General features: G+C 38.9%; 1 protein-coding gene across 9 annotated transcripts in view; it reads left to right on the forward strand.

The window, feature by feature from the left end:
- Atp8a1 (ATPase phospholipid transporting 8A1) overlaps positions 1–26,598 on the forward strand; it is a 224,057-nt gene that overhangs the window by 18,114 nt on the left and 179,345 nt on the right. For 3 of the 9 annotated variants that reach the window (XM_070012550.1, XM_070012548.1, XM_070012551.1), the window contains exons 1-5: positions 10,039–10,313; positions 11,368–11,482; positions 12,585–12,684; positions 13,399–13,497; positions 18,357–18,402. In XM_070012550.1, the coding sequence (XP_069868651.1) occupies positions 10,172–10,313; positions 11,368–11,482; positions 12,585–12,684; positions 13,399–13,497; positions 18,357–18,402 (502 nt within the window). In that variant the 5' untranslated portion in view covers positions 10,039–10,171. Of the gene's footprint in view, positions 1–10,037; positions 10,314–11,367; positions 11,483–12,584; positions 12,685–13,398; positions 13,498–18,356; positions 18,403–26,598 lie in introns of those variants that run through there. The other 6 variants (XM_070012553.1, XM_070012554.1, XM_070012552.1 and 3 more) reach the window with 4 other exon arrangements.

The raw sequence follows: 26,598 nt of genomic DNA on the forward strand, positions 1-26,598 counted from the left end.
AAACATCCGAGCCTGTTTCCTGTCTTTCCCATGGCTTAAAAACAAATCTCCTCTTACTAATTCAACGACTTACTGCGGGGCTGCAGTGGCCTCTGAGTGGCCTCTCTTTCCCCTGGTCAAGGCCTTGCACAGTGACCATATTGTCTCCCATGGCCATCTGGGCCTCTGCCTTTTTTTTTCTTTTGGTCTTGATGATAACTTGAAATGTATCATCCAGAAGTCTGGGATGCATGTCTGTCTGGACCTGTCATTCTCCTCGTTGGCTGTCAAAGCTCTTGGATAGAGTTATGTTTTGTAAGTGTATCCTTACTACTTTACCATTTGTGCATTGATTAGAATTCAGTCTCCAGGAGTAGTTCTCATCTTGTTCTCAGAGATGACCTGATGCGAGGGCAAGTCGCCAATGTTTTCAGCTGTTCCAGAGTTCTGGCTGATGCATAGTGGATGTTTGGTAGGTGAAACCCCTTACTGCTAGTGCAGTCTGCCGCTGCCATGGTTGTGAAATCTGTATTAAGATCACAGAGTTTCATTCCTCTTATCAATCCAAGTGATCTATGGGGTGTCTCCAAGGATAAGCCATAATATTCTTCTCTCTCTCATATTTCTTGATTTTCCAGTTAAGCATGATTTAGCATTAGTAAATATTTTATTGTTATTTCCAAGTAACTCAGCATACCCAAGACAATTATTTTTCTAGGTTAATATCCAAGGCTGCTTGCCAAGGAGATCAAGGACTTACTATGTTTGAGGCCCAGCACTAGGCATACCATAGGTTTCTATGGAATATGGCTTTACATTAGCCTTTTTTCTGAATGTCTGGAATAATTCTGTAATCCTAGCTACTCAGGAGGCTGAGATCTGAGGATCAAGGTTCAAAGCCAGCCGGGGCAGGAAAGTCCATGAGACTCTTTTCTCCAATAAACTACTAGAAAACCGGAAGTGGCATTGTGGCTCAAGTGGTAGAGCGCTGGCCTTGAGCTGAAGAGCCACAGGGACAGCGTCCAAGCCCAGAGTTCAAGCCCCACGACCAACCAAAAAAAATTATTGTCTTTAAGTGGTTGTTATTATCTTAAGGTTCCTATTCTACAAAACAGTATGTCTGGAATACTTTTATTACTACTTTCCTCTTAGAATTTGTAGTACTACTTCTGGAGCTTGCTGAAGTTCAGCATGACTGCAGGAAGTGGTAAGCCATTATTCCTTTCCTGTTTTAGACAAATGCCATTGATGTGTTTTCACACTTGTTTATTTTTAGATCAGTTTCTACAAAGGCACTTAAAGAAAAATACTATTTACCATATATGGTAAGTGACAGATCCCAGTGGGAAAGCATATTAGTAGGTAGCAGAATAGGGGAAAGATTATAAACTTGTAGTACATATGGAAGACTTTCCTATAATAATAGGTATTACATTTCTCTGTATTACAGCAATATACCTAATAGGTCCTTATGCCTGATCCATTTTGAGTACCCAAGTCATGTTCCTCTGTAACATCTCTTATTCTCCATTGTGATGTACCTGCAGTCTAGATACATGTAGGCATTGCTCAGAAGAGTAATATGAGAGATACCACCAATGGTATTTACTCAAAAAATGATGGTCAAGGAACAAGGTTTGGTGTTTAGTAGAGTCTAACAAGTCTGAGGAGTTAGGGGAAGCTCATCATTGGAAAACTGTGTTGAGGTACAATAGAATTAGGAGAGGAGGAATAGACATTAAGGGAGAGATGATGCCAATTGTTGAATGAATGAATGAACAAATAAACAAATGTGTCTATCTGTCCCTGCATCCATCTGTCTGTCTGTCTATCTAGATAGAAGTTTAGAGATGAGGTGGTCTTTATCAATTTTCTAATAGTGAGCTGACTCTGGTGCTTACTGGCTTTCTGAGCATGAGATGAGCAAGGTTTCTTTGTCTTCATCAATTAAAGAATAATTCTTTTAAAAATCAATTCAGCTTATATCACAGAAAGTAAACAACCCCCTGTTCTTCAGTCAGGCAACCATGTTTTATATTATTGGGGTAATTGTCTCTGTTACAGCATTCTGTCGTAACTTTGAGGGTAATGAGCAAAGGCCACAGTTGCATGAACAAGTTGGTAATTGGAGGAAACCAGGGATGTGGAGAGTCTTGGCTGTTGTGCAAACTCCTTAGAGTGACACCTCACCATCAGCCCAGAACATGCTGGCCTCAGAGTGTCATTAGATCGGCTGTAACATGAGAGGCAATCTAATCAGGCAAGTTGGGCCTGCTAAGGAAGGTTTCAGGCAGCCTGGGAATGTCTTGAGCAATAGAGTTGGAGTGTGGTTCCAGGTCTTCATTCCATGCTGAACAGAAAAGCCAGTGGTGGTTGAGGTATAAAACACAGCTGTGTTCTGCATTGTGAAACAGGCCAGGAAGCACCAGGTCAGGTGTTCATGTCTGCTTATTGCTTGAGCACTGGGACTGGACTTGGCTTCTAGAAGAGTACTGAAGTGTCTTTTATCTAGAAGCTGAGCCTATACTTTGAGCAAGTGGAGTCATTCCTAGAATCAGATGAAAAGATTTACAGAAGAGCCAGTGAGGATTCATGGAAGTCTGACCAAGGTTAGATGTCAGAATCAGACTTACTGGCACTCTGCTCTCTCATCTACCTAGATGGCTAATCTAACTGGCTAAGTGTAAGCCCCTGCACCCACCTTCAAGCAAAACAACAACAACAATAACAACAAAAACCCAAATCACAGGAACTTAATGAGAGCAGCCCCCAGGACTTTCTTCAGGGGAAGGGGCTCTCCAAAGGAAAGCCAAGGACCATTTCCAGGAGAAGCATGCATTGAACTGTAAAGAGCACAGATGTCCACTGCACAGAGCCCAAAGCAACACCAGCAGCAGGAATGAGATATTAATGCGACTGAAAATCTCATTTCCCCTGGCTGCTATGTCTATGGTTTAGAAAATTGAGAGGTATGGCCGAACCATTTCTGTTTAATTTCCATACTTTTTAATGATGTTTCATTTCTGTAATGCCATGTTTGAAAGTATAGTGTGTAAGCCTCAACTTTGAAAGCATTCAGCATCATTGTTGGCACTTCTTCTGTGCTATACATTTTGCACTAGCGGCTGTTAGGCTAACCATCAAATATTTGAGATGAATGTTCTGCTCTGGCTATGTGGAACATGGGATTGCAAATGTCCTCTGTAGCTGCTTTCCTAACTATGTATCTAGGTGCCTCTTAAGATACCATTAAAGCATTTATAAGATTATTTCTTTGTTGCTTTGTATGTCCCTCCCCCACAGTGTAACCCCCGCTTTCACTATATTTGATGTCAGTATAACATGTGGAGGAGATGGGGACAAACAAGTCGTTTAAGGATTCAGGTGGACCTGTTGCAACAATGAGAAGTACAAAATGTCATGTCAAAACCAGCTTTACAATTTTGGTGTGGGGGGGGAGGGGGGTATAATTGGGGGGATGGAGGGGGGTAAAATTGGGTGGGGGGAGGGGGGAGGCTGGGAAGGGAAGTGAAGGGTAAACAAAGGAGGAGGCTGCAATGCTTGGTAAGAAATGTATGCATTATCCTGCCCATGTAATTGTAGCCCCTCTGTACAGTATGTTCTCAAATAAAGTAAAATACAATTTAAAAAAAAAAGATACCATTAAAAATAAAATATAAGCATCTAAATTAGTTCGCCAAAGATTGCTTTGGTGAAAGAAGATTGGCTGAGGTGAGGAGGGAGAGAATATATACATATATATGTACACATATACACACATATAGCTGTGTAGGTATGTAGGTATGTATGTATGATGGGGACTTTTAATTAATTATGTTTTCCCAAAGAACTGCCTTTGAAAATCATGATGGATAAGGTTCATCTGTAACTTGAATCACACCTAAACTCTGCTTCTAACGTCTCTGACTTGTCAGTTAAAATTCTTTTATTCCATTCTGATTCTTGCAAGCCTGACTTTATTTAATGACCTCAATCTAAAACAAGAATCATGAGCAAAAATACTGTGGTCTCTTTAATGCCTAATACTGGAAACCATTTGACTCTGCTGAATATGTTGAGGTGATAATAAAACAGATGTTCTGATTCCAACTGCAGCTTTACTTACAATTGTGAGAAAGTTGAGTCTGCAGAAACTTCATGGCTTTCTATAAGCATATTACCAGGCAACAGAGTGATTTTGTGTCGTGTTCTCTTCTGCCTCCTACCTACCCACCCCTGCATTTTTGTTGCATAACTACACTGATGATGATTTGCGAGAAAAACATGTACTTATTGAATATTACTTACAAAATTGTAGACAAAAGTTCTTTAATTTTCTATCTGTGTTGGTTCATACTGGTCATTGCTTTACTTAAAAATGGTCCCAAATGCCTGTCTTTAAGACTTTTGACTTTTAAGACTTGATTTTTTTTCCTGTATCAAATATTTTGAAAGTGAGATTAATTTTATCCTCTCTGGGGAGGATAGGATAACAGGAGCAGTTTGAATGACAATTACCATAATGGCATTCTTGCATTAATAATATTTATGGGTGAGAAAGCTAAAGTTTGGATGATAATTCATTTGCCTAGTGTTTTATAGAAGTTCCATAAGCAGAATTTGAACACAGAATTGGCTTCAAATTTCCTTCCCTTGCCTTCACAATCTGCTTTATTAATTTGATGATAGAAAGTAGAAGTAGAATGTTTGTATGTATGAGGAGCTGGCACTGTCTTAAGTATAGCTAGATAAGTGATCCCCACAATATCTGTAAGAAGATCAAAGCTAGCTTATTTGTTTCAAGTAATTATAGCTCATAACTGACTGACTGCTCACTCTTAGGTCCTTATAATGTTGTCCTTGGCTATATTCAATATGTAGAATATTGTTGATTATTATGTTACAGTGAGAAAAAGATGTATGGTAGCTAAGATGGAATTGTTTGGCTATAAAGAGAAGTGTTTTCATTAAGTATTCAATTACTTGTATTTAAAGTCTGGCATTAAAAGTAATGGGTAAAATTAGTGTGGATAGTGCATTTTATTTAACCCAATATATCTAAAATGTAAATTTAACATATAATCAAAACAAAATATTTTTTAAAGTCTTATATATCCTGGGCCTTTTACTTGAAGTAATATCCTATAGTATGGTCAGAATTTTTCTATTTTTTTTTCTTTTTTTTTTCCTTCCTTCAACTTCTTCCTTCCTCCTCCTTTTTCTCCTCCTCCTCTTCCTTCTTCTGTCCAGGAGCTTGAACATATGGCCGGGTTGCTGTCCCTGAGTTGTTATTGTTTTGTTTTGTTTTTTCCCCTCAGGGCTAGTACTCCAGCTCTTGAGCCACAGCTCCATTTTGGCATTTTTTTGGTGGTTAATTGGAGTTAAGACTTGGAGTTCCAGGACTTTCCTGCCTGGGCTGGCTTCAAACTGAGATCCTCAAATCTCAGCTAGGATTACAGATGTGTGCCAGCCACTGTTGCCCAGAAGAGCTTTTCATTTTGCTGAAGAGTTCTGACTCCTTACTTGGGCTCATGAATTGACTAAAAGCAGGAGAAAACTTGCCCGTCTCTTTCTCCATTTTGTATCTCTATTATTCTGCACTACAGTCACTTTGTGATCACCTGGGACTCCAGAAGGACAGGACTGGTCAGTAGCACCTTTTACAGCATGGAACAGAGGAACTCCCCGCCCCTCCCGGAAAAAAAAAAATGAACAAAAGAGCCTCTGTGAGGACAGACCACCTGCCAGGCAATAATAACTTTCTTTATCCTGACCACATTGTTCCCTCCATGAAGATAGCAGTAACACACTCAGAACCCTATAGCTCCTCAATAATAATCATCCAGGCCATTCTAAACCAGGACTTCAGAGTAATTGTGCATTCCTACCCTCCCCCCCATTCTTTCCCTATTTAAACTTAAAGCTCATATTTGTAATCAGAAGATTGGCTGAAGTGTGCATTTTATCTCTTCTGCAGCATTCAAGCAAAATAAGTCCTCCTAATACATCTCTTTTCCCTGCCTTTCACTGTTACTCATTTCTTTATTTGGTGTATTGGAGACTTGCATAACTACTAGAATCTGGGTCTCTGGCCTACAACTCTGGTTTAGGAGTATGTGGCACAGTACACTGATAAAATGATAATGAGAAGCCAGGAGCAGTGGCTCCCATCTGTAATCCCACACTGACTAGGAAAATCACAATTCATTGGCAGCCCAGGCAAAAAGTTAGTGAGACCCTATCTCAACCAATAAGTCAGGCTTGACAGCAAGGGTCATGCTAGACCTGCCCTTCCTTGAAATATCATGTGTACTTCACTTCTTTTCATATCTGTTGCCACAATCTTGCTCAGCCCTTACCATCTTTTACATGCTTTAGCATGTAGTCTGAAATGATCTTCCTGCTCATTCCTAGGGCATCATAGCAAGTTACTTGCTATTCCTCCCAGTCTGGCCCTGTTTCTTTTTACTTCAGGTTTACCTTCTTTATTATTACTGGTCCTTATTCTCCTGGAAATCCAAGAAAAAGGCCTTGTTTGCCTCTCTCTGTTGAGTCTATTGTCATCAAGAACTGAACTCAGGCTCCTTGAGAAGCCTTTTCTAATCACTTGTATAAATCAGCGGCAGCCATCAGAAAAGCATCCACAGCAGTGAAAATGGCAACTTGCCAGACACTATCTTTTCCCTTTCCCTCATTCTATCTCACAATCACTGAATGATGAAGCTAAAGCATGAAGCGGTCTACCAACCATTCTGCCAATCGCTTGTTTTATTTCTTTCCTCTCCCCGACTCTGATGTGTAAATTATCCTTATTCTTTTTCCAGAAAATCAGCCCCTGAGAGGGACCTTATCTTCTTTTCTGCTGTCTCTATAGCATTTTTTAGAGCATGTTGAATGAGTGAATGAGCAAAGGATTGAACTAAAGAGATCTTACTAATTGGATTATATGTGTGATGAGAAATGGAAAGCTTTGAGAGATGATGCTTCTGTCATAGTATGAGCAGAACAATAAAGCCTTCCACTTAAATGTTGAGCGTTTTTCTTCTCTGGTGCATTGTACTGCGTGCATACAAGCATGTGCTACATCTGGACAGAGGCTGTCAGGTGATTGCTGGCAGCAGCTTATAACCAGTACTAAGCTCTTCATATACAGAGATTTACCACAGTCACAAAGCAGCATTTGACTGGTGAGTTTGAGTCTTGGCTACAGATGAGGGCAAGTGTTGTGAAATGTCTTAATAAGATTCAAATGGGGGAATTTTTAATTGTATTTTTAAATTTCCTTGCTCTTCTGAACAAACAGGCTCTTGACTTTCTCCTGTCAGGTGTCTAGTGGATACCAATTTCACTGGAATGTAGCGTTAGAAGCAGATATCTGGTTATCAGCCTTGCCTCTTCCTCTTACAAGGAAATGACATAACACTCCAGGGACCGAGTGGTCTGTGGGGGATGATATCTGTAGTAGCACTTCATCCTCTCACAGCTGGCATGTGGGTCTGCTGATCTGCACTGTTCCAGGAAGAGGAGCACTTGTTCACTTCAGAGTGACATTGGGATCATCATTTCTTCCTCTCAGCAAACTTCATCTTGAGCATGCCTTTGGAACAAGAGGACTTCTGATGGGGCCTGGCCAGGTAGACTAGAGCCAAGGCTTAGTTCATCTCTCTTCTGCTGCTTGAAAAGCAACTCAGGTCTCAGTGGTCCTTAGGAGTCAGGACTGGTGGATTAATGACATATTTGAACAATTTCTATGAATTAGGAAAAAAATATCTTAAGGAACCTCACTTCTCCTTAAAGCAAAAACAGAACCATGTAGGTGGGAAGGAATAGTAATAGTGCCATCTGAAGATTGCCTTCTCAGGAGATTCTCCCTATCCTACCATCATTACGTAACTAATGAAGTCAGAGCCCTTCATTTGGCCATCGTGGCTGATGATGATGGTAATTTACAGAGAAAATAGTCATTTAAAAAAACAGAGGCCTAAAAAGTTTGTTTCATTCATGTTGAGTAGCTAATTATTTGCAGGCAGGGAATATGTTTTCATGTCTAAGTAAGAAGTTGTCATCAAAATTGTTAGCCACTACTCGCAAGATTGCTAGTCACTGTTCCCAAATATCAGTTATTAACTTAAATAAAAGGACCTTCCCCTCCCCCCCAATGGAATATACATTGATAGATTATCCATACACTGAGGCCTAACTTGCCTGTTTCCACAATGTAAGATCCGTGTTCAACCAGATTACAATAGTTCTTATCTCTTACTTTCCAGCTTAGCAAAAATGCAGGTCTTTCTCCCAGGTTTCTTAATGAGAATAATCCTCAGAACTGATTAGATTGCTCACTGCTGGAGTTAGGCATTCATCAGGAGATTAGCTGCAGTGAGCATGGTAAGACATGCAAACTCTGGTCTCCAGACATATCCTTGTTGGGTCTCCATGTAACTGCAAGCTCTAAGAGCCTTACTGTGCTTAGGAAAACGAACCCTTAAATATGTATTTTAATGTTTTCGTTTCTTTCATGCATGTGTTTCTAACGCATTTATAAGATTATTTCTTTGTTGCTTTGTATGTCCCTCCCCCACAGTGTAAACCCCCGCTTTCACTTTATTTGATGTCAGTATAACATGTGGAGGAGATGGGGACAAACAAGTCGTTTAAGGATTCAGGTGGACCTGTTGTAACAAGGAGAATTACAAAATGTCATGTCAAAGCAAGCTTTACAATGTCGGTGTGGGGGGGGGGTATGATTGGGTGGGGGGGAGGGGGGAGGCTGGGAAGGGAGGTGAAGGGTAAACAAAGGAGGAGGCTGCAATGCTTGGTAAGAAATGTATGCATTATCCTGCCAATGTAATTGTAACCCCTCTGTACAGTATGTTCTCAAATAAAATAAAATTAAATTAAAAAAAAAAAAAAAAAGAAGTCAGAGGAAAGGTGCCTGCCATCTCCTACTGGCTAAAGCTTTCACTGTCTGCTTTTGGTACATAGCTCCCGCTCATAATATACATCTGGTCAGGGCATTCCAGAACTCCAAGAACTCGCCATAAATTCAGCTTCATACACCATTTTCCCCAGGCTTTTGCATAGTGTCTATGTGTAAGGAAGCTTTCTGCAGCTGCAATATTCTGTGCTTAGAAACATCCAGGTCTTTAATATCACTACTTTGGGTAACAGGTGCCCAGTTTACGCCTATCTTCCCTTTTTGGTATTTTCTTTTTATAAGTCCCTTACTATCTGATCTTGATTGGGACCTGGCTAATCCATTAAGATCAGTTTACCTACTCTAATTCTTATTTAAGAGAAAAGGTTGATTCAAGCTCCTTTTGTTCAAGGAGTAGACATTCATTGGTATGAATTGAGATGAGGGGCAGATGAGATATCCAACTCTCTCTGGCATTGAGACCCAGTGTAAACGGATTGCCTGGTGAGGCTAAGATCAACATAGGGCTCTCGTGATGTCTTGTGAGCCCTAACCCTTCACCGCTCAGCTGAGGTCACCAGAGGGCTAGGCTACCCTAGGCCACTCAGGGCAGAGAACAGATCAGAGCAGATTTTCTTAAAGCTCTCTTGTCTAAACTATTAATCACAAATACTACATTCTGGCTTTGTGTTATCATGGAGAATAAAGCATATTTAAAGAATTTCTAAAATTGCTATGCCTCTTTGGATAATCCATTTATGAAAATTTGAAGACACGAAACGAGGGGACAAAAGCTTGTATTTAGTGATAGATCATCACTAACCATGTGACTATGGGTAAAACTGAATGTGTCTAAAAAAACTATAAGATGGGGGTAGCAGGATCTAGTTTGGAGCCATGTGCCCTCCCAGGTGCTGTGAGTGAAATTTGATTCTCATCCTGAAAGATCTCTCAGTGGCTCTCACTGTTAGAGAATTTGCTCCAGAATTCTTCCCCATCTTGGGAGGTCTTCTTGAGCTGACCTGATACTTCCTGTACATGGTGCCCTGCATTAATCATCATTAATGCTTTTCATCTCCCTGGCTCTCTGTTCTGGCCTTCAACTTCATAGAATATCTCAGTGATTCTCTGGCTTCAAACAGTATCTGCATCCCACAGGCATCTTTTCTTGTACCATCTTTTATGAGCTCTTGTCTGTTTAGTGTCTTTATCAGTGGGTGGCAAAGCTTTTGCCTACCCCCAAAATAACGGCCAACTAAAACCTTGTCATTTGGCATGTATTTCTCCGGCATACATTTGTTGAGTACCTGCTGTTTGACTGGTGTAAGGAAGATGAACAACGTATCGTCCACAGCCCCAGGGAATTCCTATTCTGGTAGGGGGAGACTGACTCATAAACAGGCAGCAGGAAAACCCGGTAAGTCTTTTGCTGGAAGAAAAGGAAGTCCAGAGGGCTGTGGGACCAGAAGAGCTTCACTGACTAACATTATGGAGCTCGAGGGGAGACCATACATCAGCAGATCTTATAGGAGGTGCTGAAGAGGAAAAGACAAGAAAAATGGATTTTTCAGGTAGTGTCAGTATCCCTTCTAGCAAAAGAGTAAGAGATCGACTTAATCCATCCTCACTTAATTTTCACTAGAAAATACAATAAGCAATTTAAACTGCTTTCCGCTCCTTATCAGTTCTTGAAGAACTTATACATCATTTAAAAAAGTGTTGTGACTATTGCAGCAAAGTGCTCAATTGAATCTATTGCATTGTTCCATTGATTGCATTGAATCTATTGCATTGTTCCAATGAAATGTCTTGAAATGATCTTAAGAAATGTAAGATTCCTTTAGGGACATAAATCCTAGTTGACAGAATGATGAGACTATGGTAATAGTTGATTATTTAAACCTTAATAGTACTCTCTTTTATGTTTTCATCCAAAAAGAAAAACAGAAGAATGTTATAAGTATATACTTAGATATTTTAATATATATTTTTTATTGTAAAGATGCTGTACAGAGGGGTTACAGTTACATGAGTAAGGTAATGAGTACATTTCCTGTCGAGCATTGTTACCCCCTCCTACTTATATTTTTATTATATTTTATTTTAGTTTCATTTATACTCTCAGTCTAACATTATTTGCTTTTGAGCTTTTTATTTATTTGTTAAGATTATTATTTTAAAATTTATTATCTGATAACTTTATATAAGGGATGTTATGTTACAATTTTAGATATTTAGAGATTATTTTTAAGAGATGTGACTTTTTTAAGTGAGTCCATTTTTATGTGACTATTCAGTATTACAGTGTAAATCTAATTGAAATATTAATTAGAGAGATTTTATGATTTTGTTGGAAGATGAACAAGACAAAACCAAGCATGTGTTTTTTAAATCAGATTTTACATTGTAGAATTCATATGAGATGAGTGTTTGTTCTGGGTAACATTTCTCATCAACTGTCTCTTTTGAAGGTTATGAGAAGACTGATGATGTTTCAGAGAAGACCTCATTGGCTGATCAGGAGGAAGTTAGGACTATATTCATCAACCAGCCTCAACTGACAAAGTTCTGCAATAACCATGTCAGGTAGGAACTGAATGCCACAGGAATACCATCCACCCAGAGTTGGAAAAGCAGACCAAAAATGTTCATAAGGAACTTTCAGTTCAGTAATTAATATTTGGTAGCAGTATGACTTCTGCTGTTTCTGCATCTTTTGTCCAGTAAAGAATATTAGGAAGGTATACCCAAATTCCACCAGTAGTATGTAAAGTGACTATCATGTTTCTGTTAACAGAGCAATGTGTTGGTTTTGGTTAAAGTTTTAACATTTTAGAAAACATCTTTGCAATCCTATACCAAGAACTTTTTGCTTTTTTTATGTTTTGACTAAATAGTCTTTAAGTATTCTTGGTGGTTGTGAAATTTAGGAGTATAATGCTGTGAGACTTACTGTATTATTTGTTTGTTTTCTGTATTATTTGTTTGTTTTCTAACAATAGTATAAAATGTATCTATGTAAGCACTAGTCACTAGAGTGGATAGGAACTTCATCAATTCTCCAGTGGTATAACTTCTACATTGAGGGGTGCCATTTCAAATTAATATTTACAACTTGGAATTCTTGAGTAACACCAGTTGGGAAAGTATGGGGTATGAACTATTGTATTCTCTAGTCTCTCTTCCATTTGACAACTGAGAGGAAGAGCTGTCTGTGGCCGTATCTTACTGACTGTGAGTAGTGTGAAGTCTTTGCTTCATGCCTAAAGTAGCCTTGAGGACAGTTTAAACTGAACCCTAGGAAATTCTATTTACCTGAAGTTACCCAGGAAGGTAGGGGGTCTGATCTCCTCAAATTGCTGTCGTTTTTCTTTTCTTTTAATGTGTTATCTCTTAAAATGTTGATAACCTCTTACCTAAAGCTGTTAGCAGAGTAATTGGCCAGAGGATGAAGATCTCAAAACAAACAATAAAACCAGAGAGATTTACTCAGTAGAACTTTATTTTGCTATTTCCTTACACTGCTTCATTTAAGTTAATGATCCCTTGCAATATTCTCCCAATTTGACACAGTGAACAAAGATTCATCATCCACTTTTTTTATGTAGTGGCTAACAGAACTTTCTAAATGTGGGTGCTAATTGCCTAGTAATTAAGTTTTATGGTACTTTTTATTTCTGTTTTCTAGCACTGCAAAGTACAACATAATCACATTCCTTCCGAGATTTCTCTACTCTCAGTTCAGAAGAGCTGCTAATTCATTTTTTCTCTTTATTGCACTGCTTCAGGTAAAGTCATATCTTAAAACTTTAGTTCAGAGTCAAATGCTAGGAAAGGTTTTTGTTAAGTCCATGACCCTTCCCTGTGGAAAGCTGGGCTGATTTCGGCCCATAGTTTTTCTGTGACTGCCATACACAGTGGAGGGATTCCACTGCTTCTGCAAGCCTTTGGGATTGTTGGGATGGGCTTTGTTTTGCTTTTTAAATGTAAGAGGAAGGCCCTGGCTTTAATCCTCAGTACCACCAAAACAAAAAGGAATTGGTTACAGCAAATGTTTTGGGAAAAAATTTATTAAAATATAGCCGTAATCATTTACGAAAAGAAAAGAAAAAGCTACAAAACAGCTAAGCATAAAGAAAAAAAGTAATTTTTTTTTCCTCAAGTCTACCATCAAAGGTAAAGAAATATAAGATCCCTGTGGTCTTGTTTTCACCCTGGTTAGCACTGATTATGGATTATCATAGGTACATAGAGCATGTGTTATTTTGTAATCTGCATTGTTCCTATAATGATGAAGAGACATTTTCCTCACTATTCATTGTGTTTCTTAGATATTTTATTTGTCACATGTTTTACTATATAGCTAATGATATTTATTTTTAAATTATGTATTTAACCTCCCCTGTTTTAGAAGGTATTAGGATTTTGTTGATTCTAGATTTAAATAAACCTTCTGCTTCTCATCAAATTTCTCTTGATTTTTTTTTTCCTTCTTCAAATAGCAAATACCTGATGTGTCACCAACAGGTCGTTATACAACACTGGTTCCTCTCTTATTTATTTTAGCTGTGGCAGCTGTCAAAGAGATAATAGAAGATATTGTAAGTATTGAAATTTTCATTAGTATAAGTGTTTCCTACACATATTAAAAATAATCTTTTCTTATCTTATTCATAGTACAGGTTGTTAAAACTGCCTATTAACTATAAAAATATAGAGACTATGTTCCTACCATCAAAGTTAATTCCTATTAGATTACAATGATACCAAGAGTCAGTGTTTCTCTTGTGTTTGTAGTTTAAGAATCAAAGTTGATTGGAATGTGGAACCCAGCACCAGCTGCTTATGCCTAGCTACTCAGGATGCTGAGATCTGAGGATTAAAGTTCAAAGCCAGCCCAAGCAGGAGAGTTCATGAGACTCTTCAATACTACTATCCAAATTGCTAGAAGTAGAGCTGTGGCTCACGTTGTAGAGTACTAGCCTTGAGCACAAAAGCTCAGAGATAGTGCCCAGGGTCTGAGTTCAAGTTCTAGAATTGGCAGAAATAAAAAGAAGTTAGTTGGAATGTAATGATTTGCTTAAAGAGGGAACTATATTTAAACATTATTTTCAAGGAAATTAATTTTTCTTGAAGAATTTTTTTGCATTTTTCATTTTAAACTTTAAAAAAAAATGACATTGCCCCATTTGTTAGGAAATGGAAAGACTTGGAAAAAATTATACTAAGTGAAGTAAGCCAGGCCCAAAGAAACATAGGTCCCATGGTTTCCCTTATTTGCAATAACTAGTATATGTCTAGGACAAACAGAAAAGGTCAAAAGCCATGTACATATGACCATATAAGAAGAGGTAAGCGAAATGAACCCCAAGATAGGGACACAAGTGGTTTTTTCTTTCTTGCTATTGTTTTCAATGTACTTATAATGCACTATGTGATTCTTTGGTTTCTTTTGTATGTTCTTCCCTCCCGGTATAACCCCTGTTTTCACTGTATCTGATTCCGGTGTCCTGCATCTTGTATACACATTTTTTTTTAATTTGGGGAGGGGAAGGGATATAACAAAATGCTTAAATAAGGATACAGTTGACCCATTGTAACAATGAGATGTAAAAGACACTGTGTAAAATGAACTTTACAATTTGGGGCGGGGAGGGAGGAGTTGGGGAGGTGGGGAAGGAAGGGATGGTAGGGGAAAAACAAAGGAGGCGGTAACAATGCTTGATAGGAAATATACTTGATAGGAAATATGTAACTTGATAGGAAATGCTTGATAGGAAATATGTAACTCCTCTGTACAGTATTTTTACAATAAAAAATATATAGAAAAAAATTTAAGTAGTTGTACAAAGGGGTTTCAGTTCAACATGTCAGTTTATGAAGATAATCACCCCTTCCATTGTTCTCTGCCCCATTTGTCCCAATTCTAGCCATCTCCTCGACTTACCTGGTCATTTATAAACTCGTAGTACCATGATTTTTCACTTTATGAAATGCCTTTAATTTCTTCTCATGTTAATTTAGTAGTTCTGAGTTTCCTTTCCACTTGTTTTAGGAAAAAGGAAGTTATTTTTAATGTTCTCGATTCGTAGAAAAAGGGAAGTTAATTTCCCCTTTATAAGACAAATTCCCCAAAATAAAATGGACCTTCCCCCCCTCTGTTTTGTCTATTTTAACTGTCTTGCTTGAGGGAGCCAACATTTTCTTTTTTATATCCTTTTAAAATACTTATTTATAAACCCTAAATGACCTTCAATCAAACCATAATAAGATGGTGAAGTGTGAGGAAAGGCTCATGAAGTATTTAGAAAACTTTGATTTGAAATTTTATGAAAATTGCTATTGTTTCATTAACAGTACTAACAAAGAGGACGTGAGCCAAATGGCCACATTACAAGGCCCCTTAGAAAGGGTCATTAAGCATTTAGATCAGCAGTCTCAAAAGCATCCTAGTGTCTAAGAGTAGCTCTGATGGTTATTCTATATGTATAGATAGGTCCCCTTGCTTGGAAATGATGTACTTCATGGGATCCACTAGCTGAGAAATTTTGACATGGTTTGAGAGGCTTTTGAGACCATCTAAGAGAAATGTCAAAGAGCTTAGATATATAACTATGAAACTCAAATGAACCTCTTGGTCTGAATGCCAGCACTAGTATATTGGTAAGAAAGAGTTGAGCTAGGTAGATGATACAGAGTTGGAAGTGTGGAAGACCAGGCAGGAATGAAGCTGTGAGGAATCCCATCATGGCAAGACAGTGGAGCAGAGAAGGTAAGAGAGGACCAAAGTACAGGTGGAGAAGCTGGACATTCCTTACTATTTTTTTTCTTCTGGTTGTGGAGCTTACACTCTGGGTCTGGGCACTGTACCTCAGCTCTTCAGCTCAAGGCTAACACTCTACCACTTGAGCCACAGCTCCACTTCCGGTTTTCTGGTGGTTAATTAGAGATAAGAGGCTCATGGATGTTCCTGCTGGGGCTGGCTTTGAACCACAGTCCTCAGATCTCAGCCTCCTGAGTAGCTAGGATTGCAGGTGTGAGCCACTGGTGCCTGGCAAAACTGGACATTTCTGATACGAAATGCCTAAAGAGAAAAGGGCTTCCAGAATGAGGAATTTTTATTTTCTCACTTTATTGGGCAAGTTATATGATCTCTGTAAGCCTTAGCATCATTTCTTTTAAATGCAACTCTAAAAGTTATCATGGAAATTAAATTTCTGAAAAATCAATATCACATATGTATCCTGAAGTTCGTGGCACTTTATATGCATTGCAATTTCATTGCTACACTCTCGATTGAACATTTATAGTATTTAAAAAAACACACTAGCTCTCACTGATAGTATTAAATTATTCACTAGCTCTCAGTGATAGTAAATGAATTTTGATTGTAAGACAGTGGAGGTACTTCCATCATAGAATGACCTCTTTTTTTCTGAACTATTAGTATTAGAAGGAATAATGATGCCTTTATGATACAAAATTAGATGTTTTCTCCCTGCAGCCTAGATTTTCTTGTATATCCAACACATGGCTTTTTGACAATTAATTTATTCCAGGGGAGTGAGAGAAAGTTAAGGAGAGATGCTTCCAGTGCAGATGGAAAGTAACATCCAAGTAGGCCTGAAGTTCCATTCAGATTAAGTTTCCTGTTCAGAGTGACATGTTTCACCCATTAGCTTTTATTTGTCCCCTTCAGTTGAAAGTCTACCCATCTGGGCTGGGAAAGTGGCTCAGTGGTAGAGCGCTTGCCTTGCATGCATGAGGCCCCGGGTTTAATTCCTCAGCACCACATAAGCAAAAAGAAAAAAAAGCCAGAAGTGGCACTGTGGCTCAAGTGGTAGAGCGCTAGCCGTGAGCTGAAGAGCTGAGGGACAGCGCCCAGGCCCAGAGTTCAGGCCCCACAAAAAAAAAAAAAAAAAAAAAAAAAAAAAGTCTACCCATCACTTCTCTGGAGGTGCCTTATTTTGGAAACATTTGCATCTCCTTTGATATCCAAATTTACCTTGGAATATTATTTTGGGGCCCAACTTTATCTTGAATTACTTTCTTTTCTTACGATCTTTGTTACCAAAGAAACAATAAGAGCAAAAACAAAAAAAAATTTGACTTTGGGAGTTTTATCATTATAGTCTCTACTGCTGCTACACACTCAATAGAAAGTTTTTTAAAATTCATTTAAGATTGTTTGGGGGAAAGTTGTGCTTTGTTTTAGAAGCAAAAAAACAATAGGCCTGGGAAATGTCTACATTAGTATACATATGTAGTGAGTGTTTTGTACGAAGAAAGAATGATAGCATGTACTTAGGTAGATAGTGTAAGAACCACAGATTTTTCTGAATGCTCGCTTTCCTTTTCACGCAGTCTAATGGCTTATAATTTGGATGGACTGAATTTACCCTGCCACTCTGATTTTTACTCCATCCGCTCTTAGGTGGTGCATAGTGACTCAGAGGAAGTGCTCATTTACTACTCTGCACATTTCTTTGAGAAATGCACTGAGCTTCTAAACACCATGTCTTTTCTCAATGAAAAACTTAGATCCTCATTTGTTTTATATTTGTCCCACCTTATGTTATAGTCAGAGACACACAACTAAGTGTGACCTTCGACTTTATATGACAGAACCTTTGAGCAAGGGTGAATTACTTTTATGAAACATTAATGGAGTCTGATGTGTTATACTCGATGCTGTAAGTTTAGACAGAAGCCATGGAATAATCTCCAGATGAACTATACAAGAGAGAGCTTCCCTTGGCCCCTCAAATTCTCACCTTTCCTCTCCCCTTGTTTCATTCTCTTACTCGCTGTTATGCAAACCATGGCTTTTGTAACCCTTCAAACTCACCTGGCTAGACTTAGACAAACTCACCTGTTCACTATTTAATTTTGTAGTCACTTTGAGGAAGGATCCTATGAGTCAGTGGCTTGTGTTTCTAGTAAGGGGGGTGGGATTTTGAGGAGCAGTGAAAAGAGGAGTATGAAAATGGTAGTTGTATTTGGTTCTAGTCATTGACAGATATCAGCATGGCATTAAATTATAGAAGATGTACTCATCTCAATTAGATAAAGTATTTATCTGGAAATATTTCAATACCATTTATTAAATGCTTATTATAGATAATTCTCTTGAGTAGTCTTCATCTTACTGAAGCAGCAGATTAAAACAGACTTTCCATTTAAATGTTTTTATTCCATTAAATTTTTAATCTTACCTATGTGTTCGTGTATGCTCCTTGTGAGGTACACAGCCTGTGCTGCTGGAAGAGGAGAAATGCGAAGAAGCTGTGGACAGTGCTCTCAGGCTTGAGTGCTCTCTGTTCCTTCCCCCCCCAGCACCCCACCCATGCACACCCATACCAAACACATAACCTAAATGAGAAAAGTCATACTGTTTCTGGGGTCTATTCTTAGTCTCGTCTGTTTTTTTATTGTGATTATTTTTCCTTTTAAACTTTAGAAACGCCATAAAGCTGATAATGCTGTGAACAAGAAACAGACACAAGGTAGGAATTTTATCTTACTTCTGTTTGTCATGTGCTTTCATAATCAGACCTACAAATCTCTTCACTTAAGTATATGTTGATTGAGAATACTGTGTATCTCTTCCAGGGTAGATTGCTTCTTGCTTTTTAGCACTTATTAGTACAGTACTTAAAATCACATTGGGGTGATATACAATGATAACACTTTTGAAAGACAAGTTTTAATACAAGTTTTAATATAATAATAAGTGCCACCTAGCAATGGACTTCCAAGTACTATGCTTGAAGTCTTCAATGTTAGAAGCTGTAAAATATGTCTTTATTGTTGTTGTTTTGTAACCCATGGATGTTACTCTTGAAAGGATTCATAGAAAATAACCAGACGTTACCTGGGTGAACACTGTATTGTGATTACTCTGAGTTATCAATGCAGATGAAATATATCCTAGGAATTAAAAATAAGATTAAAACAGACCAGCCTCTGGGAAGAACATTGCATTTTGGCATGGCTCTTTTTGTGTGGGTTTCATTTTGATGGAACCCAAACCAAAATCACCTTTAGCGTAAGAGACGATCATACTCTCAGATTTTTTTTTTAATACCCAAGAATTTGCAAAACAGACATCTTACTCCATCCCTGAACGGGTTTCCTCTGAAAGTCTCATTTCCCTCTTAAGTTCTCTCTTGTGATGAGGACCAGCCATGACTGCCAAGATTACTTGCTGATTAAAAACTGTTTGTAGATGGATAGGTTTTGTGGGTGGTGGTGGTGGTGGTCTTTGTTTTTTGGTGTTGTTGTTGGTCATGAGACTTGAACTCAGGACCTGGGTGCTGTCTCTGAGCTTTTTCACTCAGGCTAGCCCTCTACTACTTTGAGGCACAGTGCCTCTTCTGGTTTTTTGTTTGTTTTGTTTTGTTTTGTTTTCTGGTGGTTAATTGGCAATCCATGGACTTTCCTGTCCAGATTGGCTTCAAACCACAGTCCTCAGATCCCAGCCTCCTGAGTAGCTAGGATTATAGGCATGAGCCACCAGCGTCCAGCATCACTATTATTTTATGGGACCATATTAATGAGATCGGCATCATTTTTAACACTTCTCACCAAAAGCCTTAAACTTATGAATTTTTGTCTTTACACAGTTGAGGAAGGTACACTTAGTACCCTAAAAATTTTTACAGAATACTTACCTACAGATTTATTATGAGATATAATCAAAATAATAATTAGAAATCTTAGAAGAGTTAGGAATATACCCTACAAAATAATGAGGAATCTTAGATGCTTATTTGTTGAGATAAGTACATGAAATAAAAACATAAGGTACTTAATAAGAGATGTTTTGTGTGGGAGGTGAAGAATTGGGCTACATAGACTTAGCATGACATTTGTGTTAAATCATGTGACCAATGTCCAATGCATTAGAAATTAAAAAGGAGAGAAAATCATGGAAAATCATGGGAGGACTATGAGCTTCAAAGATTATGGGAGAAGCATTTTGCTTGGGGCTGAGAGAAAAAAGGAAGAGAGGAGACTTTGATCAGAGAGGAAGAAGCCTGTTGGGTTGCTTTGTTGAACTGTGAGTAGAATACCATGTTCAAAAAGGAGATTTGTGTTAGGGTAAACAAATACATGATGCCAAACAAAGAACCTTCCAACTTTTTTTAAGTAATTATTTAGGGGTTTATGAGCTCCCAAAAGAGAAAGAGTGAACATTTAGGTTCAGGATGGAGAAACAAAGAATCTAGAGTAGGGGACAAAATTTAGAGACAAAGCTACTCCAGGATGGGCTGGGAAGATGGCTCAGTGGTAGAGTGCTTGCCTTGCATGCCTGAGGCCCTGGGTTCGATTCCTCAGCACCACATAAGCAAAAAGAAAAAAGCCAGAGGTGGCACTGTGGCTCAAGTGGTAGAGTGCTAGCCTTGAGCTGAAGAGCTGAGGGACAGTGCCCAGGCCCAGAGTTCAGGCCCCACTACCGGACCCAAAAAAAAAAAAAAAAAAAAAAAAAAGCTACTCCAGGAGTTGATATGTGCAGGACAATTATGGGAATTAAAAGGTGAAAAAAATGTTTCAAGTATAAGTATTTTGGGACAACATACAGATATAACATTTATTGCCATGTTGTTCAGAATATTTAGTAACAGCTTTTTAAAAAATGTATTTTATTGTAAAGATGCTATTCAGAGGGGTTACAGTTACATGAGTAAAGTAATGAGTACATTTCCTGTTGAGCATTGTTTAGTAACAGCTTTTGAAACAGAAACATGTCAATATTTGTGCAATGCATAATATAGACAGCACTTATCTTCAGAGACTGACAGTTGTTTATTTTCAAGCCTCAGCCCAAGAAGTCAACAGATCATAATCGAACGATGGCTTCTATAGCTGGGATGATTGGAGGCCACAGTAAATATCTTCCTGGGCATTGACCTCCTCCCCAAAATGTTCCCTTCAGAGAAAATAATTATTCTTGCCTATCAGTCTTAGTTCATTCATCCCCTTTGTAGAATGACAGGATTTCTTCTAAGGAAGTGAAGAATAAGCAAGTGAGAGGGAAGGCTTCTATATTAAGTGTGTGGAAAACCCACTTCAAAAGTAAAATATTAGGACTCAGCCATAAAAACCTTTTTCCCGCCAAGCAAAATACTTGAAAATCTCATATATTCTAGAAGTTATGACTTTTAGGTCAGTACTTGTAATTGTTTTCTAAGAGATTGTTTTCTTCCCTTTTTTTTTTTTTTTTTTTTTTTTGATCATTGCCTGTTTGAGCATTGGTATGCTTGGCTTGGCCATAGATGGGAGGTAACAAAAATGTTTGAATAGAATATTGTTTGCTGTCAAGGAAGTCCAATAGCTGAATAGGAAAGCCATCTGTTGTCATTAGGCCAGAATGAAATTCAATTTACTTTCCTGAACTGAAGCAGTAGAGGGTGTGTGGGAGTAGGAAGGAAGATATTTATGACAGGTAATTGATTTTTTGGAAGAGATTTAAAGAAGTAAACTTAAAATTTTATTTTCTAAATGTTTGCCAAGGCTACATAATATGAAAGAGGATTTTTCTCTCAGATTCACATATTAGCTCTTCTATCTTCTTATGGAAATGAATATTTTCTCTCTGTATTTCGCATTAAGGCACTAAAGACTTTTTCTTTGCACTAGCATTCCTTAGAGACCAGAAATATAAAATGTGTGATTTATTTCCATCATTTTCAACTCTAACTATAGATTGGAGCCTGCCAGGCACCTCATTTTTTACTAACAAAATTGTGGTTGAGGCCTAACTTAAAAACTCAGATAGGCTTTATATTTGAGTTCATCCTTCAAATCTGTTTTTTTTTGGTGGGGGGTGGAGTGGGGAACACTTCTTGTTTTATTGTCTTGGAGATCTCACTGCAGAAGTCCAGGGCCCTGAAAGAGCCTGAATGTGCTTTGTGGTCTCTTCTACTCAAAGAATGCTATTTTTCTTTGTTCCTGTTGTTGTTGTTGAAGACATGTGATGGTTTGTACATCCTAAATGGAAACATTTCCAAAGATTGGGCCAACTTCTTAAGTCATCTTTGTGCCTCTTTGTATTTTGGATAGTTCCCAGCCCATGTCCTGTCTTAGGTGTTCTTATGCATGTGGCACATGAGTCACGTTCCAGAGAGATGCTTAGCCACCTCAGAAATTGATTCCCTAGGGTGAGAACAGGGTGAAAAGAATCAGCATTTTTATAACTCTGTTTCCCATACTGTTTCATAGGCACTAAGAAAACATTAATGCTGTGGAAATTCTTGCCACTTTCACCTTCTGTCAAAGTCATTGTCATTGCCTCTAGAAACAAAGGGCTGTGTCTACTTTTTTTTTTTTAACTGTCTCTGAGCTTTTGCATTCAAGGCTAGCGCTCTACCACTTGAACCACAGCACCACTTCTGGTTTTTGGGTGGTTAATTTCAGTAAGAGTCTCATGGACTTCCCTTGTCTAGCTGGCTTCAAACTGTGATACTCAGTTATCAGCATCCTGATTAGCTAGAGTTATAGGCATGAGCCACTGGCACCCAGCTTGAGTCCACTTTCTACTTCTATTACTCACAGTCCAGGACACCTCCATCCTCAGAGCACCTCAGTTTCCCTTGCTTTTCCTCAGATTTCTTCTCAGTATTTGACTTTAGTTTTTTGTTTGTTTTTTAAACATACCTCCTCCACACATATCTCACACACAGACTAACACACACACACACACGCACGCACACACACACACACACACACACACACACACACACACACACACACACACACACACACACACACACACACACACACAGGGAAGTCTCAGTTTTCCTTGAATTGGGTTTTACCACATTTATCTCTGCAGACATTTTTAGATTCTAAATTTGTAATTGTGATTATAATATGTAAATTGAAGTCAGTCCTCATAGGAATTCATTGTGGTAGTTGAGCTAGTTCTCTTTTTAAATTGGAAAATGGTGCTTTCAGTTTTAATGAGATGTTCTGAGGGTAGCATGACGGTATTTAAATGAAATGAAAGTTTTTACCTAAAATCATAACACAGAGGCTTGGTTAAGGATGGAGTTCAATTGCAGACTGAGAATGGAAGTGCTTTCTACAAATCCTAGGTTTAAATAATTGTCCGGAAGGATTTAGGGTGCATGCGTGCGTGCGTGTGTGCGTGTGTGCGTGCCTGCGTGCGTGCGTGCGTGCGTGTGTGTGTGTGTGTGTGTGTGTGTGTGTGTGTGTGTGTGTATTCTTCAAGTGACAATATGGGAGATACTCTTGATCACCTGGTTTGATGCTCTATTTGAATGAGGGCCCACATGATCACAATTAGTTTTATTGTGATAGTATTATGCCAGAATAAGTCTCTGTTAATGAAGTAGTTTGGTTGTGTAATTTAGTGCTTTAGAAAAGACTACATGAAATTCTTGTAAATTAGGAACATTGCTAAAAATAACTAATTGTATTCATCTCCAGCTCTAATTTCCTGTCCAGAGCCACACTGACCTTCTTTGGATGTTGGTGATGATTGATGGTCACTTTCCCAAGGCACATGATTGTTCATCTCCTATAAAACCATTCCACCTTTAAGGTCCTGTGAAAAAGATGGTCAGGAGTGTGGGTGAAATGTGTTCCAGGTTATTCAGCCTGAGGTGACCTAATAGTAAGGCCAGTTTTTAGTCTTACTGGCTTAGCTGTGTCAGTGTTATACAAGGATATGTAACACTCAACATTAAGCACCCTAAAATAGCACCACTTTCCTGGCCTGATGAAAAACAGTTCCTCCTTTGTCTGGCCTGACATGTGAACCATGGGTCTGAACATGTACTCTACCTCATGGACATCAGCTGACCTGCAAATAGTTGTACAAAACTGTTTTCCTAGGGCTTAAGTTTACATGCAGAGTCTAAATAACTTCAGACATCTGAAAGTCTGATAATGTCTATATTATTATGCACATCTCAGGATTATATAAATTGATCTGGCTAGAAATCCTCAACCATAGCTCTAGATAGGAAGAAGGTATTTATCTATGGAGAAATACAATGTATTTCATTTGTGCTAGAAATCAAAGATGCAAAGAGAGGGGAAAACCCATGGAAGAAACTGAGGAGTGTAGGATGTCAGGCTGGCTTTTGTTCTTGGCTTCTGTTTCTGTATGTGTAAATGTTATACACTTTGTATTATGTTTTTTCACTTATGTTCCTTTTCTATGGGTATGTTCTCCAATCTGTTTTAAGCAAACCCAAATAAAGTTGCATGTCCAGAGCTCCTGAGTAAAACAGATGTGATTCAAAGTTAGAGCATTAGACCATGTTTTAATTGTAAAGGTGATATACAGAGTGGTTACTGTTACATAATCGGTATTGAGTATATTTCTTTTTTGGGGGGGAGGGGCTTCCGGTCGTGGGGCCTGAACTCTGGGCCTGGGCACTGTTCCTCAGCTCTTCAGCTCAAGGCTAGCGCTCTACCACTTGAGCCACAGCGCCACTTCCAGCTTTTTTCTTTTTGCTTATCTGGTGCTGAGGAATTGAACCCAGGGCCTCATACATGCAAGGCAAGCACTCTACCATTGAGCCACCTTCCCAGCCCCCTGAGTACATTTCTTTTTGAACAGTGTCACCTCTTCCCTCATTTTCTCCAAGTTCCCCCCCCCCCAGAGCATTTGTTGAACATCATCCTTGTGTAAAACCTTTTACAGGGAAGAAACAACTCTTCTTCATTATTGCCATACAATAAATTATAATATGGAAGGAAACATAAGATGAAGCAAACTAATACATAAAAGAGAGATAGCGGTGTAAGGTAAATCCAGTCGCCAAGATACAGAGAAGTCACATTGTGAGAGGTCACATTGGAAGTTTTTATTAGAAAGCCAGCGTCTGCAGGCAGACTCCTGCAGCCCTGTGAATACACTTAACACTGTTAGAAAACTTGAGCCACAAGAGCCAGAGAGGAAAGAAAGAGCAGAAAAATAACACCAACAAACCAGATCAATTCCAATGGCGAGCTAAAGTGGGACACCTTGTTGACCAGAGGAGAACCAGGAGACAGGAGATAGGAGCACGAGGCCTGGTGTGATGGTACCTGAGCCGGTCTGGGTCTAAATGCAGTCAGGTTCAGAGGGCAGGGTCACAGGAAACACTAGAGTCTCCCAAGTTTAAGGCACAGGACTGACAGGTCTAATAACCCATCATCCAAATCCCCGCCCCTGCCGCTAGAAATTCAGGCAAGCCCTTCACCTGTGAAGTAGAATTTAACTTCCTCCACCATGAAGACAAGATGGCCCCAATTAAGCCCAATTCCCTATTCACCACATGGCCAAGATGGTGCTGTTTAGAGATCTTCAATAGAGGACCCAGAAATGTCATTAGAGAGGTTCATGAAGGATGAGAATTATTTTGGCAGGCAGAGAGATTAAGATGGTAGCTGAGGGCAAGGGACCAATGTGAGCATAACAGTGGATGTGGGAAGCCATGAGCTGGGAATAATAGTCTATTTTGGCAAGAGCATAGACACAAGACAACAAGAACAGGGAGGCAAGTTGAAGCCATATTTAGAAGGCTTTTGCAGACCAAGGTGTAAAATGGAATTAATGCCAGTGTGGCTAGCATCATAAAGCACAACACAGTGAGACCAGGATGGCAAATAATAGGAGAAGGCAACGGAAACTATGGCATGGATAGCTTCAGCCTGAGAGCCAGAGAGAAAACCTACTAAATACCCAATGGTGTGCACTTAAAAGAGGACCAGGACTGAGATACCTACTAAAGCCTGCATCTTAGAAGTAACAATGCTTAACTGTTCTTAAGTAGGGTTCTATTTCTTCACAGGCAAGTTGAGAAGTGAACGTTAAGATCCCATTGTAGGGAATTATGAAATCATTGGTAAGACCAGGGAGGGAGATTCTTCTTTTTTTCTTTCAGGAAAGTTAACTGACAGAAAATTGCATGATTTATGAGTTTGTGAGCAGAGATGAGGGAATGTATGTTGAAAGCAGGAAATTGCTGACCCTTGAGCTCTTACCCATGTAGTATTTTAAATAAGACATTGAGTCTCAAACTCGAGTGGGCCTCAGAATCCTCCAGAGGACCACTTAAAATGTCTAGAGTCCTTCTGGATTCTGGAGGTCTGGTGTAGAAGAAATTCCTAGTGATGTTGGTGTCGATGAGGGACACTTGTCAAAAGTTTTATAAATGAGTGTCTAGAAATATTATGGAACAAATCGATAGGAACATAAGTAATAAAAGAGAGAACTTCCCTTTGCCTTGGTGTCACTGGAAGACAATGATTTGGCCTCTTGTGTGTAGTGATGTAATTTGATCTATGGACAAGTTCACCCAGGATACTCTTGTGTATTGTTGGTTTGCACCACAATAGGACTTTTACCTTGGAACTCCCTTCAGAAGTTAAGAGTCTGCATCAAGAATGAGTTAATACTTTAATATGAGTATACTGGTTTTCCTTATTGACCCAGGCCAGAAACGTAGTCTCAGCTGCACTCTTCGCCTTTGGGATAATTGAAAATCCCACTCCACTGCAGGTTCCCAGAGAGAAAGTTGGAGCATACAACCTTTCCTGTGGTGTTTCTGTCCTCTGTGGCATCCTTTCTGATGAATTGCCTTTTCTTAGCCACTTAAGAAGGGACTGATTTCCCAGAAAGGCAAGCCAGTGACTTTCTGTGCCATCTCCAGAGACAGGCCATGTTGATTGGAGAGGTGGCT

The sequence above is a fragment of the Dipodomys merriami genome, unplaced genomic scaffold (genome assembly GCF_024711535.1).
Source record: "Dipodomys merriami isolate MVZ:Mamm:240054 unplaced genomic scaffold, mDipMer1.0.p SCAF_9, whole genome shotgun sequence".
Lineage (NCBI taxonomy): Eukaryota > Metazoa > Chordata > Mammalia > Rodentia > Heteromyidae > Dipodomys > Dipodomys merriami.